This window comes from Ovis aries, chromosome 10, assembly GCF_016772045.2.
Source record: "Ovis aries strain OAR_USU_Benz2616 breed Rambouillet chromosome 10, ARS-UI_Ramb_v3.0, whole genome shotgun sequence".
NCBI classification, from domain to species: domain Eukaryota; kingdom Metazoa; phylum Chordata; class Mammalia; order Artiodactyla; family Bovidae; genus Ovis; species Ovis aries.
This window is the reverse complement of record NC_056063.1, coordinates 25,944,428-25,962,297: the sequence shown is the minus strand read 5'-3', so window position 1 is coordinate 25,962,297 and position 17,870 is coordinate 25,944,428. Positions and strand designations below refer to the sequence as shown.

General features: G+C 44.7%; 1 protein-coding gene across 5 annotated transcripts in view; it reads right to left on the bottom strand.

The window, feature by feature from the left end:
• Positions 1 to 17,870, bottom strand: part of DCLK1 (doublecortin like kinase 1) — a 350,076-nt gene that overhangs the window by 22,517 nt on the left and 309,689 nt on the right. For all 5 annotated transcript variants that reach the window (XM_012184574.4, XM_042255148.2, XM_012184573.4 and 2 more), the window contains 4 exons: positions 16,697 to 16,774; positions 16,207 to 16,303; positions 13,592 to 13,672; positions 1,381 to 1,494 (listed from right to left, as the gene is read on the bottom strand). In XM_012184574.4, coding sequence (XP_012039964.1) covers positions 1,381 to 1,494; positions 13,592 to 13,672; positions 16,207 to 16,303; positions 16,697 to 16,774 — 370 coding nt within the window. The remainder of the gene's footprint in view (positions 1 to 1,380; positions 1,495 to 13,591; positions 13,673 to 16,206; positions 16,304 to 16,696; positions 16,775 to 17,870) is intronic.

Sequence of the window (17,870 nt, the reverse complement as noted above, 5' to 3'; positions counted from 1 at the left end):
GACTGAATGTTAGCTGATAACAAAGAACACTGATGAAGACAGGAAGGACACTATGCTTCTACACTGAATTTCCTTAGAAAGAACCAGAGAGATAGGGCCAGGACAAGAGCTTGTATATTAACCCCCCAGCAGCACAGAGGAGCACCAGGAAAGAGTATGCATTCTAGTTAGCGCTGTCAGTATGCTCGTGAGCCACTGACTCACAGTCATGTAACTCCCTGCTGAAAGGGTTCAGTCAAAAATCATGATATGCGAACAGTCCAAGGAAGTGTATGCATGCCCTCGTGCCACCTGCAAATTCTGGAAGCTCCTCTCAAATATTCAGTAACCCAGATCTGAGACTGCTTGTATCTAATAGGTCATTCATTTATCTTTGTCTCTTTTCTGGAGTTCTGAAACAACCAAAAACAGAAAAGAGAGAGAAAGAAAAACACCGGTAGAAGTAATTAAATATTCAGTATTGCTGACAAGAATGATGTGTACTTCGTAGCACAAAAACTTTTAAAAATTTGACACAGTGCCGAAGTTGTTTGTTTGGAAAAGAAAAACAGCTCAAGTGATTTTACAATGAATACACTGGCAAAATGTACACACTTGGGGGGAAAAAAAAGGAAATTATTAAAAACTCAAGTAATCTGGGACTTGAATATATTTACTCTGGAATATGACACCAGGAAGTATGAGGTTTCATTATTTCTCTGCCCAATTTAATCTTTGCCTAGAGCTGCTATCAAATTGCGTGTAGTATATGTCTGCATGTATGGAACAGAGGGAAAGAAAAAAAAAAAAAAAAGCCTTGTACAGCCGCATCAACAAAATGGTAAATAGTCAAAGATTCTCCACTTTGAAAACAGACATTTCTAAGGAGCAAGAAATCTTGATTTCTTTGGGTGTTCACAGCAATTCAGTTTCACTGAAAATCTCAGTGGGTAAGCATCCTGCCATGTTTTTGGCCTTCGTTTAAGTCTTGTACAAAGATCTATAGTGTTCCAACCTCTCTCTGCCATGTCTCAGCTCCCCTTCCCTCCCAAGTCCTGGAAAAAGGACACTAGGAACTCTTTTTTTCTCAGAGCCCAGAAGTTTGCATTGGCACGGAGTCCAGTGTGGGGGAGGTTTTCTGCTTTAAAAAATAAATCATGAAATTAATATATACTGCAAGGCACCCTGGAGGTGTTGGATAATGATGCAACTCCCTCGGAAATGATCAGCAAAAACACATCATATATATATAAGCCCCAGACCTCCCCCGGTGCTTTCCATGGTCGAGCTGTCTAAAGAAATGACCCATTCTGCTGTCTCTGGGTGGAATCTCCTGAGCAATGCCTGTCTCTTAGGTGGATTGCTTTGAAAAAGTTATAGGTGGATATTTCAGATGCTTACTGCTATGACAGAAACTCCAGCTGCTGTGCTATTCGGTTTGGGGCCTGTGTTGAAATGCTTCTTTATCTTTCCCGCTACTGACAGCTGATGTTCATTTTCTGGGAGGCCGTCGTCCTGGAGGAAAGAAAGAAAAAAAAAAAAGGAGAAGAAAAAAAATGAGATAAATGGGAAATGAGGCCAAGATATTCCAGTAACAGGCAGTGATCTTAAAATTCATAATATTTCAGGAAGAAACCAACCAGTGTCCCCTCATTAAACAATGTTGTTGGAAGTATTGCTCCAAGGGCTCCTTCATGTCCACATTTGCTCTGAAATTAATTTGCTCTGTCATTTCACCCTCTTACTTTGTCCCTAAATAAAACTTTTCTGTTTTTGGTTATTAGTAAAATTGATTCCAGTCATCACTCTAGAGACATATGTCAAACAGCAAGTTAATCTGGACAATCAAAAAAAAAAAAAATCTAAAAGAAAATTTTTCCCCCTAACACAAGAGTTTTATTCTCTTAGCCCATAATTCTGTCCCGCAGCTAAAGGAAACTGATGGACCTGGGCTCAGGCAGGAACCCCTAAATAAACTCAGTCTGGTTCCACAGCCATTTGATCAGCCACTCCATAATCCCAGGCAGCTTTCCAGGGGGAAGGTTCTTCCTTACGTTTTCTAATTGTGTGCGTTTATGTGTCTTATTTTTGGCTGTGCCAGGTCTTCCTGGCTGCTCAGGCTTTTCCCTCGCTGCGGAGATTGGGGCCTACTCTCTGGCTGTGACGCGCAGGCTTCTCACTGTGACGGGTTCTCCTGTTGCAGAGCAGCGGGCTCTAGGGTGCTCGGACCTCAGTGCTCCATGGCACGTGGGGTCTTCCCAGATCAGGGACTGAACTTGTGTCTCCTGCATTGGCAGGCAGATTCTTTACCATTGAGCCACCAGGGAAGCCCCCTTCCTTACGTTTTTAATCCTTGCTGCCCTTGACATACTCCACAGTGGAGCTCACTTGAACTCCACTTCAGAGGCTTCTGCTCTCTGCCGGAGCCATTTACAGTGAAGATTGGACTGATTTCTCTCCTTTGCTAACTACTGTTGGAATAATAAGAACCAGGGTCAAAATTATGTGCCACCATTTACTAGCGCGTGCCGAAGAGACTGCACGATCCTTGAAGACAGAAAGTGTGTTTTGTGCACTATAGAATCCCCAGGTCTTAGCATGTACCGTGGCTCATAGTAGATGCTTAGTAAATATTTGTGGGATAAATGAATAAAAACACAATTGTTGCTATCTATTCCTGCCAAGACTTCAGCAGCATTCATCATTTTCCTTCCCTACTTCCTCTCCATAATTTTGCATGGAATTTCTTGGCTCTACCCAGGAAAATAAATTTGCTGCTTTCCAAGCACAGCAAGCTTGCTCCCTGGTCCTTCCACATGGGATTTACTCCTTTTTTCAGCATTCAGCTATTTGTTTATTAAGCTAATAGTAACTGCATGCCTGCAATGGGCCGGGCACTACAGTAAGTGATGAAGAAATAACAGTGACCAAAAACAGGCACGGGCTTGGCTCTTATGGACCCTGTGGTCCTTCTCTTTCTTCAAAATTTGGGTCCTAATCACCTGTTCCAAAACATTTCCCATCTGTTAAGCACCATTCATTACAACAGTTCTTCCATACGCTCCTAATGCTTTTTCATTATATATATTTGCACTGTTTCTCTTCTCTTTGGTGTTAGGTGACCTTGTTTGTGTGCCTGTGAGTGTGTGTATATACACACACAGGTAAGTTTATGTGTAACTGAATCTTTGCACTCTTGTACCACATCTTTCATGTTTTCTGTAATCTTTAGTGGAAGTCTTGGCTCAGCACCCTGTACACAGTGGATGCTCAATTTATGCCCTTCTTGTGCTGCTTTATTAATGGCTAGGAGAGGGAACACTTATCCTGCTTATTAAGACACATCTGAAATCAAATCTAGACGAAGGGGGCTTTCCAATGATGCAGGGTGAATTCAAACATTTTTTTAAATTCTGTATTGTGGAAAGAGATACGAAGTGAAGGTCGCCTGGAGTAAAGGTGGGATGATACCTGAATGGAAACAGTGTTGTGTGCAGTCCCCACTCTGTGCAGGGCTGTGCTGGGGATGGTTAGGTGGGGAAAAGATAGCATTGCCATCTGCCAGACCCTTCCGGGCTAACTGGGAGGCAGAGGTCACACACCACGCCAAACAGTAAACAGGCCAATAAGGTAAGAAAAGAGCTATTAGCATGCAGTGTAGCCACGTGGCTCAGCAAGAAACACCAAAGGAGTTTTGGGGAGAGAGGATGAGTTTCCAGTGAGCACCGACTTCACAAGGAATCCAGGATCCCACTAGGTCCCTGCTGGTAAGAGTGTCCTGACAGGTGTGTGTGTGGCGGGGCGATGTTGGTGCAGAGATGGGCCTGAGTGGGAAGTCACAAGGCATGTCTGCCAAACAATTAGTCAACTATTCTCCTTCTAGTTAAGAGTTTCCGTGGAAGAGAGACAGCGAGAAAGTTGAAAGAGCAGGGGAGGACTGGTCAAGGATGAGGCCCAGAAGATCTGGAGTTGGAAGCCTTGGTCTCAATGAGGAGTAAGCAGTGCTCTTTAAGAGGGGTGCAAATGCAGGGCGCGTGAAGGACCACCCTCCCTTTATTCACTTCCCAGCTCAACAGGTGAAAGAGAAGCTGGGGGACAGTCCCAGAGAATTAGGATTAGAGGCTCTAGAGTTTTAAACACACGAGCAAACTCAGAGATGCATGGAAAACAGCTTTTCTTTTTTGGTTAATGAAACAATAGCCTTGGAATCTAAGTTAGAATCTGAGGAGGATTTAAACATTTGATGAGATGAAATGAAATGATGTGTCTTTACTGAAAGTCTTACAAGTGTCTTATCTCTGGTGTAATCTGAGGTTCTGCCTGAAGGGACAGAGGAAGCAAGATAGAGTGGTGCCTCACTGGGTGTCATTTCCCAAATTATATGGGTACTTCTGCTGCTGCTAAGTCACTTTAGTCGTGTCCGACTCTGTGAGACCCCATAGACGGTAACCCACCAGGTTCCCTCGTCCCTGGGATTCTCCAGGCAAGAACACTGGAGTGGGTTGCCATTTTCTTCTCCAATGCATGAAAGTGAAAAGTGAAAGTGAAGTCACTCCATCGTGTCCGACCCTTAGTGACCCCATGGACTGCAGCCTACCAGGCTCTTCCATCCATGGGAGTTTCCAGGCAAGAGTACTGGAGTGGATTGCCATTGCCTTTTTAAGATTTTTTTAAATGTGGATCATCTTTAAAATCTTTATTGAATTTGGTTGTAGTATTGTATCTGTTTCACGTTTTGGGTTTTTGGCCCAAGGCATGTGAGATCTTAGCTCTCCCACCAGGGATTGAACACACAACCCCTGCATTGGAAGGTGAAGTCTTAACCACTGGACCACCAGGGAAGTCCCTCCAGTCATCTCTTAATAGAGCTCCAGGCTATGTAAAGCAACGCCATTTGTACGAGCTTTTGATGATAAAATGAGCTTCCCTGGTAGCTCAGCTGGTAAGGAATCCTCCTGCAATGCAGGAGACCCTGATTTGAAGCCTAGGTTGGGAAGACCCCCTAGAGAAGAGATAGGCTATCCACTCCAGTATTCTTGGGCTTCCCTGGTGGCTCAGACAATAAAGAATCTGCCTGAAATGTGGGAGACCTGGTTTTGATCCCTGAGTTGGGAAGATCCCCTGGAGGAGGGCATGGCAACCCACTCCAGTATTCTTGCCTAGAGAATCCCCATGGACAGAGGAGCCTGGTGCGGTACAGTCCATGGGGATGCAAAAAGTTGGACACAACTGAGGGACTAAGCACAGCACTAGATTATAAAACAGTAAGGAAAGAAAGGGATAAGGAGTGAGCAGAGTTAACAGAGAAAGGCAGGAAGGTGACAAGGGACAACCATTACATGGCCCCGTGCTAACTCTCTACATCTAGGATCCCCTTAGTCCCCAGATTACCTTCTACACTGTGCACTGTTAGTCCCATTTTGAAGATGAGCAAACTGAGGCTCTGAAAGGTAAAAATTTTGCTCAAGGTCACAGGGCTAGAAACTGGCTGACTCAAGCCTGACCCAGGTTGGAACTCTGTCGTCTTCCCACCACACTGCGCTGCATTGTCAAGGGCATTCAAAGGCATCCAGGGTGTTAGCTCCAGACAGAGGTCCCGAGTTGTTAAATGGAAGGGCTCAGTGAGTCAGCTTTTCCATGATGAAAGTAGTACGAAGGTAAGGAGGACTGCATCAGGGGCCGAAGACACCAGAGGGCACGTGGGCAGGGCTCAGTGGAGGCTGAGAAAAATTTGGATGGAGGTCAGTAAACAGGACGCTGAGCACTTCCGGGGGCCCAGAGGAATGTAGTTAGAAACTCGAAACTTTTAACTCTAGGGACACTGGGCATCCACTCAGCTGGGACGTGGGGAGGTGATCCCCTGAGCTCTCGAAACGTCTGTGGAGCAGGCAGCGCTGGAAGGCCTAGCTGATCCTGGGTGACAGGAAGGTGCCCCGGGTCGCAGTGTGGGCCTGTGACAGGTGCGTGCAAACATGAAGGAGACAGCTAGTGGGGACTCAAGGGAGCAGCCTCCACTTAACTTCCCGAGGGAGAGTCAGCCTTACTGCAGTCTCATCTCCTCCCTTGCCCACCACTGCCATCTTTGCCAGAAACTTCTCTTTACCTGGCTGCTTCTTTTTCTTTTAACCTGCCTGTTTTCCAGCTAAGAGCTGACTCTCTCACCACGCACACAGTGGGCTTCGTGATCATTTCCCGGCTCTGTCCTGGTCCTAATACCCTGTCAGACTCCTAGCAACTCTTTCAGATGTTGGGGCCTGGGGGTTCAGGCCTCCAGCTTTAAATTCTGCTGAAGGTTTCAGCTTCCCTTGGGTTACGAGTTCATGCTGAAGCAATGAAAGTAGTGAAACAACCTTACAAGCTGTCAGGGAAGCTTCTGACTTCATAAATCTTAAAACATTTTCAGCGTTGCTTTTTTTTTTCCCAATGAAATAAGGTGTCTCTGCTAGAGAAGGAACAACACACACACACACACACACACACACACACACACACACACACACAACTAAAAAGTCTGCAGTCTCTATATCAATTTTGAAGGCTTTGAGCATAATTGGATTAAAAGACAAGCAACTGGCTTTGCAGAGCCCTCAATCTGCACCTGAGGCATCCAGATTGATGATGGAGATTTAGCTAACTTACTATCTTGCATCAGTAGAATAAATAGGGCCATTAAAAAGATACATTTTTAAAATATATATATATCTTCATCGCCATTATCCTGAATAGATGATGTGCCAAAAAATGTGCTATGAATTTTCCCAAACGTGACAAGCCTGGCAGTATGCTACGAATAGTTACAGTATTATTACCATACGTTCTGGTATGTAGTCTCCAGGAGTAGTTTCTGAAGTTTGACACGGGCTGGTTGTGGTTTGAGGTTAGTGGTTTTTGATTTAGAAATTCCCGTCCACTACTTGGCAGAGCATTGCAACTGACAAGAACAAAATTAGTTTGCAAAATGGAAAATGAACTCCCCCAGCTGTCTGCAGGAGACCTAGCCTCCTGCTCTCCATTCTTCGAGCGGATGTTAGGGAGGAGCTGTCTGAAGGGGTGCGGGGCTCAGTCGTTGAAGTCACTCAGTGAAGTGAATTCCTCTCTCTCCGAGGGAAACCATTCCAGGGGTCGTGCTGTAGAAACCTTCCTTCCTTCACGGAGTTTTGTTTTTGAATCATGGATCTGGTTCTCGGTCTCCTCACTGCCAGACTCTATTTTTAATAATACCTGTAAATTTATGAGAAGGGTGGCAGTCTGGAGTGGTTCACTACCAGAATATCCCGACTTGGTTTTAAGCAATCCCAAGTCCATTAGCGCACTCTCCAATAGTGGGTCCATTTCACAGCCCTTGACTCTTAACCATTCCCAGCTGGACGACATCTCTGGATTCTGACTCCCTTGTCTCAGCCCTTTGTATCCTCTGTGTCCATAGTTTACACTGCTCTTGGGGAGAAAATGTGAAGTAAATTAATATCTATCTTGGAGGAAGGAGAGGGTAAGCTGCCCAAATGGAAAGTAGAATTCCATGTCCTCATTTACAACTTACAAATACAGACAGGTGGTTTTATTTATTATTACAGTATAATTGGGGACTCTCTTAATTTCTAGCAACAATTAGATGAATGCCTATTTTTCTTTGTATGGGTAGTACTGAATTTTATGAGCAGAGAAGAAAAAACATATTATCTAGGTTCTTGTTTTTTTCTCCTTCCTCTTTTTTTTTTCTTTTTGAATATCTTGGCAAGATAGTATCTTTTCAAAAGAAAGGTGAGAAAAAAAAAAGAGGTAAAAATTTAAAGGCCAGGAAGGTGATAGGAAGTCTTGCATGGACTAGGTAACTACCCTTGACTTATTTAAACCTGCCCTTTCCTCTAGATGAGAGGTTCTCTATCTTGGATTCACATTATAACTTGTTGTTGTTGTTTAGTTGTTAAGTTGTATCCAACTCTTTTGCAATCCCATGGACTGTAGCCTGCCAGGCTTCCCTGTCCTTGGAATTTCCTAGGCAAGAATACTGGAGTGGGTTGCCATTTCCTTCTCCAAGGGATCTTCCCCACGCAGGGATGGAACTTGCATCTCCTGCACTGCAGGCGGGTTCTTTACCACTGAACCACTAGGGAAGCCCACATTATAGTCACCCAGGAGAAGGCACTGGCAACCCACTCCAGCACTCTTGCCTGGAAACTCCCAGGGACGGAGGAGACTGGTAGGCTGCAGTCCATGGGGTCGCTGAGGGTCAGACACGACTGAGTGACTTCACTTTCATGCCTTGGAGAAGGAAATGGCAACCCACTCCAGTGTTCTTGCCTGGAGAATCCCAGGGACAGGGGAGCCTGGTGCGCTGTCATCTATGGGGTCGCACAGAGTCGGACACAACTGAAGCAACTTAGCAGCAGCAGCAGCCTTTAAAATTCCTGATGTCCAGGCCAGTGAGGATCAGTATCAGAATCTCTAGAGGCAAAATCCAGACATCAGACTGCATCCTATCGACCTACTAAGCTTTGTGCTAAAGATTTCTTTGAGCCTCAGTTTCATCATCAGGAAAATAGTTGAAGGTAAAATACAGATTTGTAGATTTATAGCACTGAGATGTACCTTCACCTATGGTATGAGGAGAATAACACGAGGTAAGATATCAAAACTTTGAAAATAAAAATCAAATAATAGGGGACCTCCCTGGCGGTCCAGTGGTTAAGAATTTACCATCTCTCCCATGCAGGGGATGTGGGTTTGATCCCTGGTTAGAGAGCTAAGATCTCACATGCCTCTTGGCCATAAAACCGAACATAAAATACAGGGGAAATACTCTAACAAATTCAATAAAGATTTTTTTTAAATCCAGTAACAACAATCTATTTGAAATATAATGCTGATAATTTAATCTTAATTACAAACAAGAAAGCACTTTGGCACTGTCATTTAAGCTTATGAACTGAATCACTAACCTGCATTTTTCTACTAACAAATTGTCATTTGGAGAAAAAGTGACTCAACCTTATTCCTAATCCCTAGAGTGGTCCAGATATAACATTGTCTATTCCACCCTCATATGTGCCTAAATCATGGTTCCCCACTAGAGGAGGAATAAGGTAGATAATCCTGGCCAGGGCAGTAAGTGTAAGAGAAGGTGGTGACACTGGAGAACACAAGCTGATAATCACGTGATCTACGTGGAGTCCAGAGCACACAAACAGGCTCATTGTATGGATGAAGGGTTTTCGTCCTTAATCCAGTTTCTCATACGCCTGTGCTGATCACACTTTGTGTTTCATCAGTATGTAGCCACACATGATGGAGTCACTGCCTGCTTCAGACTCAAAGTCTCCACACATTTACCAAGTACCTACAGAGAACAAGCACCTAAGACTGTCTGCTCAGGCCCTTCATATGTGGTGAAAGAAAGTGAAAGTGAAAGTTGCTCAGTCGTGTCCGACTCTTTGGGGCCCCATGGACTGTCTAGTCCACGGAATTCTCCAGGCCAGAATACTGGAGTGGGTAGCCTTTCCCTTCTCCAGGGGATCTTCCCAACCCAGGGATTAGGTCTCCCACATTGCAGGCTGATTCTCTGCCAGCCGAGCTATGGGGACGGTGGTGTAAGATGACCATCCCCAGGTTACCCACGGTCAGCCAGCGCTCCTTCCAGGGGTCTGCAGCCTTTTCCCAGACACCTGGCTGCATACTGCCGCTGCCTTCATCCCTCTGGCTCCGGGGCACCATCCACTGAGAGACCTCGTTCGTGCCTCTTTCGACAGCAGAGCAGAGGTCCAGACACCAAGGAGCACCCAGTGTATAAAAAATAATGGGAGCCTAGAGGACGCACCCTGAGTAACGTTCAAACAAGTGACTCTTGTTGACTAGATTTTTTTTCCAGTTCTGTTGCCCTCATGCTCTGCTCTGTCTCATAAGAAACTGTCTTTTCAGTTCCGAGTGTGCCAGGTGAAAAGGGCATCATACAGCAATAGAGAAAGCAGGACAAATGGGAATGTGGGAAGAGCTTTCTGACGACTTCCTTAGGGCTTCCTTCCTTACAATTATTATCACATTCTCCACCCCTCCCTGCCCCTCGCTTAGGTGGCATCTGCTGCAGTGATCAGATACAATTTGATCCCCAAATGCAAAACGTCTTGCTAACTGGGCTTCCTTTTACATTCCTAATTTATTTATTTTGATCGGTGTTGTTCATTCATTGTACTCAGAGACCCCAACAAATACTAAATGCTGGCTGTGAACACTTGGATACATATTTTTTTCACTTGTTATTGTGAGACAAAGAATCAGTTTTTTTACTAGTTACTACATAATTTCAAAACTTAAGCAATCACTTTACACATTTTTTTTTTTGCTAAAATTGCTATTTTCTATTAGAATTTAAAATCTGTTAGAATTATATTAAAAGGTATGTAAAATTTTTAAATCTCCTAGATAATGCCTTAAATGTTATCCTTCCTTTTATTTAAAAAATGTATTTATTTGTGTGTTTATTTTTAATTATTCTTCACTGCCACCTGGGCTTTTCTCTACCTGCGGCCAGCGGGGGCTCCTCTCTAGTTGTGGAGTGCGGGCTTCTCATCACAGCGGCTTCTTGCGTTGTGCAGCATGGGCTCTAGGGCGAGTGGGCTTCAGGAGTTGCAGCTCCCGGGCTCTAGAGCACAGGCTCAGCAGTTGTGGTGCTCGGGCTTAGCTGCTCCAAGGCACATGGAATCCTCCCGGATCAGGGATGGAACCTGTGTCCCGTGCACTGGCAGGCAGATTCTTTATCAATGAGCCACCAGGGAAGTCTTAATTTCGTTTCTCTACCCAACTGAGTTGGAATATATTGATGTAGGGTCATTCGCTTTGCAATCAGGGTGAGGGATTATTTTGTTTCCAATAGCATCCCAGGCACCTCACATGTGCCTCCCATTCACAAAGAAAGTTCTCCTAGAACAAACATCCATATCCTGCCTCAGCTGGCACTGCCTGACGTCTCTTCCCAGCCTCCTCCAGGAAGAAGGTCTGACTCCGTGTCCTCAGGGAAGTCTTCCATCCAACTTCCCCACAGAGCCCGGTGGGGGAGGCCCTTCTCCCACTGCCAAGCTTTATCAGATTGAGCTCCTGGAGGGCCAGCCTGGCAGGTGGTGGTCCTCTGATGAAAATGTATTTCGGATCTAAAATGGATGTTTGTAACCTATGAACCTCTTTCCTCCACGGCTCTCTGTGAGCCTTCCAAGGCGGTGTTTCAAATTCAGATTTTCCACTGTATTCTGTGTGGTCACACTCTGAATGTTTCCAGTGCTAACATGCAGGGTGACAGTTTGAGGACCATGGGCTTTTAATTAGCACATAGATCAGTCCCAAACAACTGCTGCCACCAGGAGAGCCTGCAGCTGGCCTGTGCCTCTTCCACCCTGGACAGCTAAGAGAGAGAGGCACCATGACCCACTTTGGAAAGACCGCGACCTTGCGTGAGCAACTGTTATAGCGTGCACTCTTCTGCGGCATTCACAGTGCTTTCCTGTATAACAGAGAGAGGGGCAGATGCAGCGTGGTGCAGGGCTTGGAGTGAGGATGCCTGGTTGCGAATCGTGCTTCAGTCACAAGCCCAGCTGCTTGGGAAAGTCATCCCTTGTAGCCTCTGTCTTTTCATTTGTAAAATGGGCATAATAAAACCCACCCTGCCATTCCTGCAGGCTCCTTATTAGATTTGCATGAGGTGCTTCCTAACCTTTCCAGCTTCATGGAAAAGGAGAACTTTTGCTTAGCACCGTAGGGGTAAATCCTAAGGTTGTAAAGCTGGAGATAATGGCTCCTGGACTCTGTCTGACTGTCCCCACCAAGGGCTGCAAGGATGCATCTTTACACATCTGTACACCAGTTGGGAAGCTCTTCTGTGTCCAAACAGTTAACAAATCTTAGCCATATACCCACACAAGCTCACATTCCTATATATTCTCCATAGATATAAAGCCTCCCAGGACTTTCCTGGTGGTCCAGTGGTTAAGAATCCACCTGCCGATGCTGGGGACAAGGGTTTGTTTCCTGGTCCAGGAAGATTCCACATGCTGCGGGGCAACTAAGCCCGTGCACCACAACAAGAGAAGCCACTGCAATGAGAAGCCTGTGTACCACCCACCAGAGCGTACAGCCTCCACTTGCGGCAACTAGAGAAAGCCCATGTGCAGCAAGGAAAGCGCAGCACAGCCAAGAAAAAAGAATAAGTAAATACAGTTAAAAAAACAGCAAAATCCTCCCTGTGGGGTGGCAGAAGCCAGGTTCAGATGTGTAAAGTGCTGAACCTAGGCCCATGGCCATGAAGTGGCAGAAAATGAACAGGACCCCAAGCTCCTGTCCACCTCGGGTAGAATCTGTCTCAGCACTATGCTTTCAATCATAACCTCATCCTCAGTCACTAGTTATCTTGGGAAAACACACCCAACCAATCACCAAAGTGGTAATTCAGAGCAATGGAACATTTTGTTGCCTTCATTTTACAGCCAGATCCCTCAAGGCAGCTGGCAAAATTCATATCAATGAGCTGATGATGTTACACCTGCCTGTGTCTGCATCTATACCCAAATCTATGTCTGTCTTCTGTTCTGACCGCAAGAATCGTTAGACCCAAGAATGGAATTCCACACGTCAATAAGGGCTGTAACAGCCCCTGGGTTAGATGGTGCTAGTGGTGAAGAATCTGCCTGCCAACTCAGGAGACGTTAAAAGACGCAAGTTCAATCCCTGGGTCGGGAAGATCCATTGGAATAGGAAATGGTACCCCACTCCAGTATTCTTGTTTGGAAAATTCCATGGGCAGAGGTGCTTGGTGGGCTCCAGTCCATGGGGTCGCAAAGAGTCGGACACAACTGATTGAGCATGCACATGGGGTTATAAATTAATCTATGTGAGATGCTTAAAACGGTCCTGGGCAGACACTATATGCTAAACACTGTTAGTAGTTATTATGATGATGATTCAAAACAAACCATATCAATCAGTTAGAGAGAGAGGATCAAAAAATAATGACTCTACTCTGGAGACTTCTTTCACAGCTAAAGGAATGTCATCAGATCCTTGTACTCACATAGCAGCAGCAGCATCTGGGAGCTTTTAGAAATCTAGAGCGTCACATCTCCAACATTACCATCTGCATTTTAGTAAGACCCCCAAGTGACTTGTGAGCACAGGCAGGTTTGAGAAGTGCTGCACTGCAGAACCCCAGGGCTGGTGCAGAGACCCTTGGGTCACTGGCATTTTTGGTTAGAAACGATGCAAAAGCAGCACTGACTCAGAAAATCTGCTCTGTCTTATTGATGGACTCAGTTCTAATCTGGACCAGAGAACATAGGTTGCAGGGTCGGGGGTGGCGACCATGCGCAATCCCACCCCCACCCCCACGGAAGGCAGTCCCATCTGAATCAAATGAAATGCTTTGTGCAAGGGACCGTGAGAACACATGTCAGCACAGATACATCAGAGGCCCTCGTGGAACAAGGCTGAGATCCTGGAACTGTTCTGGCATGTTTGAGGGGGAGGAACAGACGCAAACACAACACTTGAAACAGGAGGCAACATCATTAGGAAAGTTGTAATTTGAGAAAGGGAGGTTTAGGAGTAAATACAGGGAAGGGAGGGAGTCACTTACGTTAACCCAGGGATGTTCAAGGACCTGCACGGCAGAAAATCGCTGATCGACATCCACCAACAGCATCATAGTAATGAGCTCCTGTGAACAGAAACATTTGATGCTGTCTGTGTCTAACACTGAAAGTAAAAAATGGCGTGTTTTCAAATGCAGAGGTTCTCTTTTATCTTGGAAAACCATTTGTAAAAGCTCTAACCTTAAATATATCAACTCAACTTACCTGTAGCCACCTTTTAAAGGAAAGGTGAATGTTTGGAATTAAAAACATACACCCTGTAGTTGAGGGAAAAATATAAAGTGAAATATTTAAAATTAATTTCATAAAAATGTTTTTAGTAGAAGGAAATAAAGTACACAAGAATGAATATTCCTTTCTTCGTCTAGCATTTTGCACTTTAAAGACAGAGTCCTACATTACTTAAATATAGAAATCACATTTTAGAAACCTCTTAACTAACTTTCCACTTTGCCAGCTGAAAGAAAAAATGGATTTTTTTCTCCTAACTGCAAGAGCATATTTGGGTTTGAAAGAAAGGAATGAGGAAAGACGTACGGGATTGCCAACAGCCAGTTGGTAAAATAGAAACTGTTCTTTAGCAGCCAAAGAATTCAGAGGAAATATGTTAAAAATGATTCATAAATTTCCAGAACAATCAATAAAAGTAAAATAGAACCATTAAGAAACAAACTATTGAATGGTTCTGAAATTAACACGTCTCTGCCATGAGCTCAAATTTATTTGCACCAGAAGAGCACAGCTTGGGGTTTAATGATGAAATCTGTCAGACATTTGTCTCCTCTGGATTAGAAGTTCTCATGCAACAAAATGGCTAGATAACGTATTATCTGGTCCCTCACCTGCACAGACTCTGAGTACTGCGGCACAGCGGGAATCATTTATTCCCAATGATGTACAGATTCAACCTGTACTCTCTAACTTGGGCCAGGACTTAACTAAAGCGACTACTGTGTGTGTGATGTTCTTAGCAGGGGGCCAGGACTTAACTAAAGCAACTACTGTGTGTGTGAGGCTCTTTGCAGGGTGCTGAGGGGGTGCAGGAGATGCCCTCCGCCCTCCAGTTATGGAGTGACAGCACTGGGACCTGGGCACGTCGCTAAAGAGCCTGCTCGCAGGTGAAAACTTCTCCACCCCCACCTCTGCAGCCGTTATCATCCCATCTCCTGCCACCTCTGTGGCTCTTCTTGGACACTTCTCTCAACTCCACACATTTTCCTATGTCCAGAGGTCGATTCCTGGATAGTTGAAGAAAATGAGAGATTTGGGCCCACTGTGCACCATTTTCTATGGAAAGTGGCCAGGCCTAAGGAGTCGGATTTAAAACTGAACTTACACTCAGGATGCAGCCAAAGAAGAAAACAGGTACACTGAATAATCAAAAGATAATTAGTTGCCAATATCAGTTTTGCAAAAATTTAAGTCAATGGTTAGAGACATATACTTGAGGAATCAACTAAAAGTTTTCTTTTTTTTAATCTCAGAGTCTACTAATGTCTCTGTGTAAGTTTCATAGTTTTCTTAGAGGTTGCTCTTTTAATGACAAAAACAATACGCTTTGTTCCTTGTCGCCTCTAAATCCTGGCTGTCTTCCAGGTCCAAGTTACACCATAACTTCCCCATGGTGTCTTTCTTGGTCATTTTAACTCATGTTGAGCACCTTCACTTTGACTGTCTAACAGATCATTTAATTCCCTCATTCTTTTATCCATTCATTCAGTATACGTTGAGTATCAGTTACGTCACTATTTAGGCACTGAGGTATAGTAATGAATACAATAGACAAAAATCCTTGTCTTGATGGAATTTACATCCTAGTGAGGATAGCTAGAAAATGAACTCTATAAATAGGATATACCACCTATCTATATCTAGGTAGTGAAAGTGAAAATCGCTCAGTCATGTCTGACTCTTTGCAACCCCATGGACTATACAGTCCATGGAATTCTCCAGGCCAGAATACTGGAATGGGTAGCCTTTCCCTTCTCCAGGGGATCTTCCCAACCCAGGGACTGAATCCAGGTCTCCCGCATTGCAGGTGGATTCTTTACCAGCTGAGCCACAAGGGAAGCTCAAGAATACTGGAGTGGGTAGCAATCTAGGCAGGCAGGCAGATACAGACAGGTAGTTAGACGGTAGACCAGATGGAGGTAACAGTGTAAGTGTTACAGAGGGATATGAAGCAAAGGACAATAACGTCAGCCAGGCAGGGGTTCAGAGCTGCAGCTGGAAATAAGGTGTTCTGGGAGAGCTTCACTGAGAAGATGATATCAAGCCAAGACCTGAAAGAGGTGAAACAATAACCTGTACGGAATCTGAGGTGGGCGCCAGCCTGGCGTGGGCAGAGCACAGCTGAAGGCTGCCGCAGCGCAGCTGGAGCGGCCACAGCGAGTGATGAGCCAGGGAAGCAGAGGCACCCGGCGAGGTGGACAGCCTGAAGACTGGGAGCGCTTGGGGAGGCCAGTAATTACGATGGACATGCACACAGAAAGCATATTCACCATACCATTCGTTTCTTTGCACAGGATGATTCAGAATCAATAACTGCACAGAGACACAGGCTATAAGGAAGAGGAAGGCACTGGAAGCCAAAACCTACCTTTGCAGAGTCGGAAACGTTATCCCAGTATGGAGAAGGGAAGTCCACTTGCCCCATCAAAATCTGATCAAAAAGCACCTCCTGGTCATCACCGCTTCTGTTCAGACGAAAGACAATAACAAGGAATAAACACAGGAAAATGCCACCTCGCGGTACCCTTATGCATTGGAGGCCTTCCTTCCCCCGTAAATGTGTAAAATGTGTGTTTTTAAGCAATTCAAAATGTCAGTATGGAACTGCTTTGGCAAATTAAGAAAGAATGAGTGTTTAAATTATATGAGAAAGAGTTATGGAAGGCATGTAAACTAGCGTGCACAACATGGAAAAAATAACAAGTCCTTATTAAGCGAAAGGTAGTAAAGTTATGTTCTTTAACACAGCATTCCATTCTTTTCCTGCTACAGGCTGCTTTATGCGTGGAGACTGAATGGATCATTCAGAGAATGGACAAATGCCTTGCGGGTGCTGAATGAAGGATCACTGCCCATACCCACGGAACGGAGGGAAACCACACAGCAGGATGTAAGTAATGACGCCAGCCGCCCAGATGTCCACCTTGAGGCCATATCTGAAAAGGTAAGTGACGCCGCCGTTAGCAAAGTCGGGCCAGGACAAATCATGGAGCATGGTCAAATGGATCATTCTGCTATCATAAACCAAACAGCAAACCAAGCAAAAATTTTTAAAAAGCCACAACTAGCACTAACATACCACCCACTGGCTAAACAAAATTCAAGAAAAGAATAACAGTTTAAAAAGAGACAATTTAAGGCACATGATTAAAAATCAAAGTAATGCTAGGGTCATATTTAAATATCAGTAAGTGAACAGTTTCAGTAACAATGCCTATCATAGTCATATCAAGTTTGTTTTTTAAATTATTTTTTATGAAGAGCATAATTGCTTTACAATGTTGTGTCAGTTTCTGCTATACAATGAAGTGAGCTGGTTGTATGTATGCATATATTCCCTCCTTCTTGGACCTCTCTCCCGCCTTGCCTCCATCCCACGTCTAGGTCATCGCAGAGCACTGAGCTGAGCTCCCTTGCTAGACAGCAGCTTCCCACTAGCTACCTGTTTTACGCATGGTAGTGTATATATTAATATGTCAATTCTAATCTCCCATTTCGTCCCACCCTCCCCTTATCCCCTGTAAGTCCATTCTGTAAGTCCATTCTCTATGTCTAGTTATGTCAGATTTAAGACAGAGACAGACCCGTGAGACGATTTAGCTCCCAAATTTTAGAAATAATAATTACACATAAGACATTCTCTAATCTACAAAGCACTGGCATACATTATCTGATTTTGTTTTCCCAACAACTCTTTAACTTGTACAGGACAAGTAGTATTGCCTGTTTTATAAGAAAGAAAACCTAAGTTCAGAGGTGTAAACAATTTGGCTCAAGATCACACAATTGGTGGCACAGCTGAGTTCCAACCAACGTCTTCAGGATACAACCAAAATCTTCTGCCCCACACCACTCCTCCCCAGCGGCCATCAGAGCACCCGCTGGAGCATCGCCTGAGGTGGTGCCTCGGAGGAGGTCAGGCGTGGCCACAGATGTGGCTCCCAGTCAAATCTGATGAATAAGAAAGTCCTTACTACCCTGCACTGGGGATTTCTCTTCTCATCTGTTCTGTATTTCTGCCTTTCCGGTCTA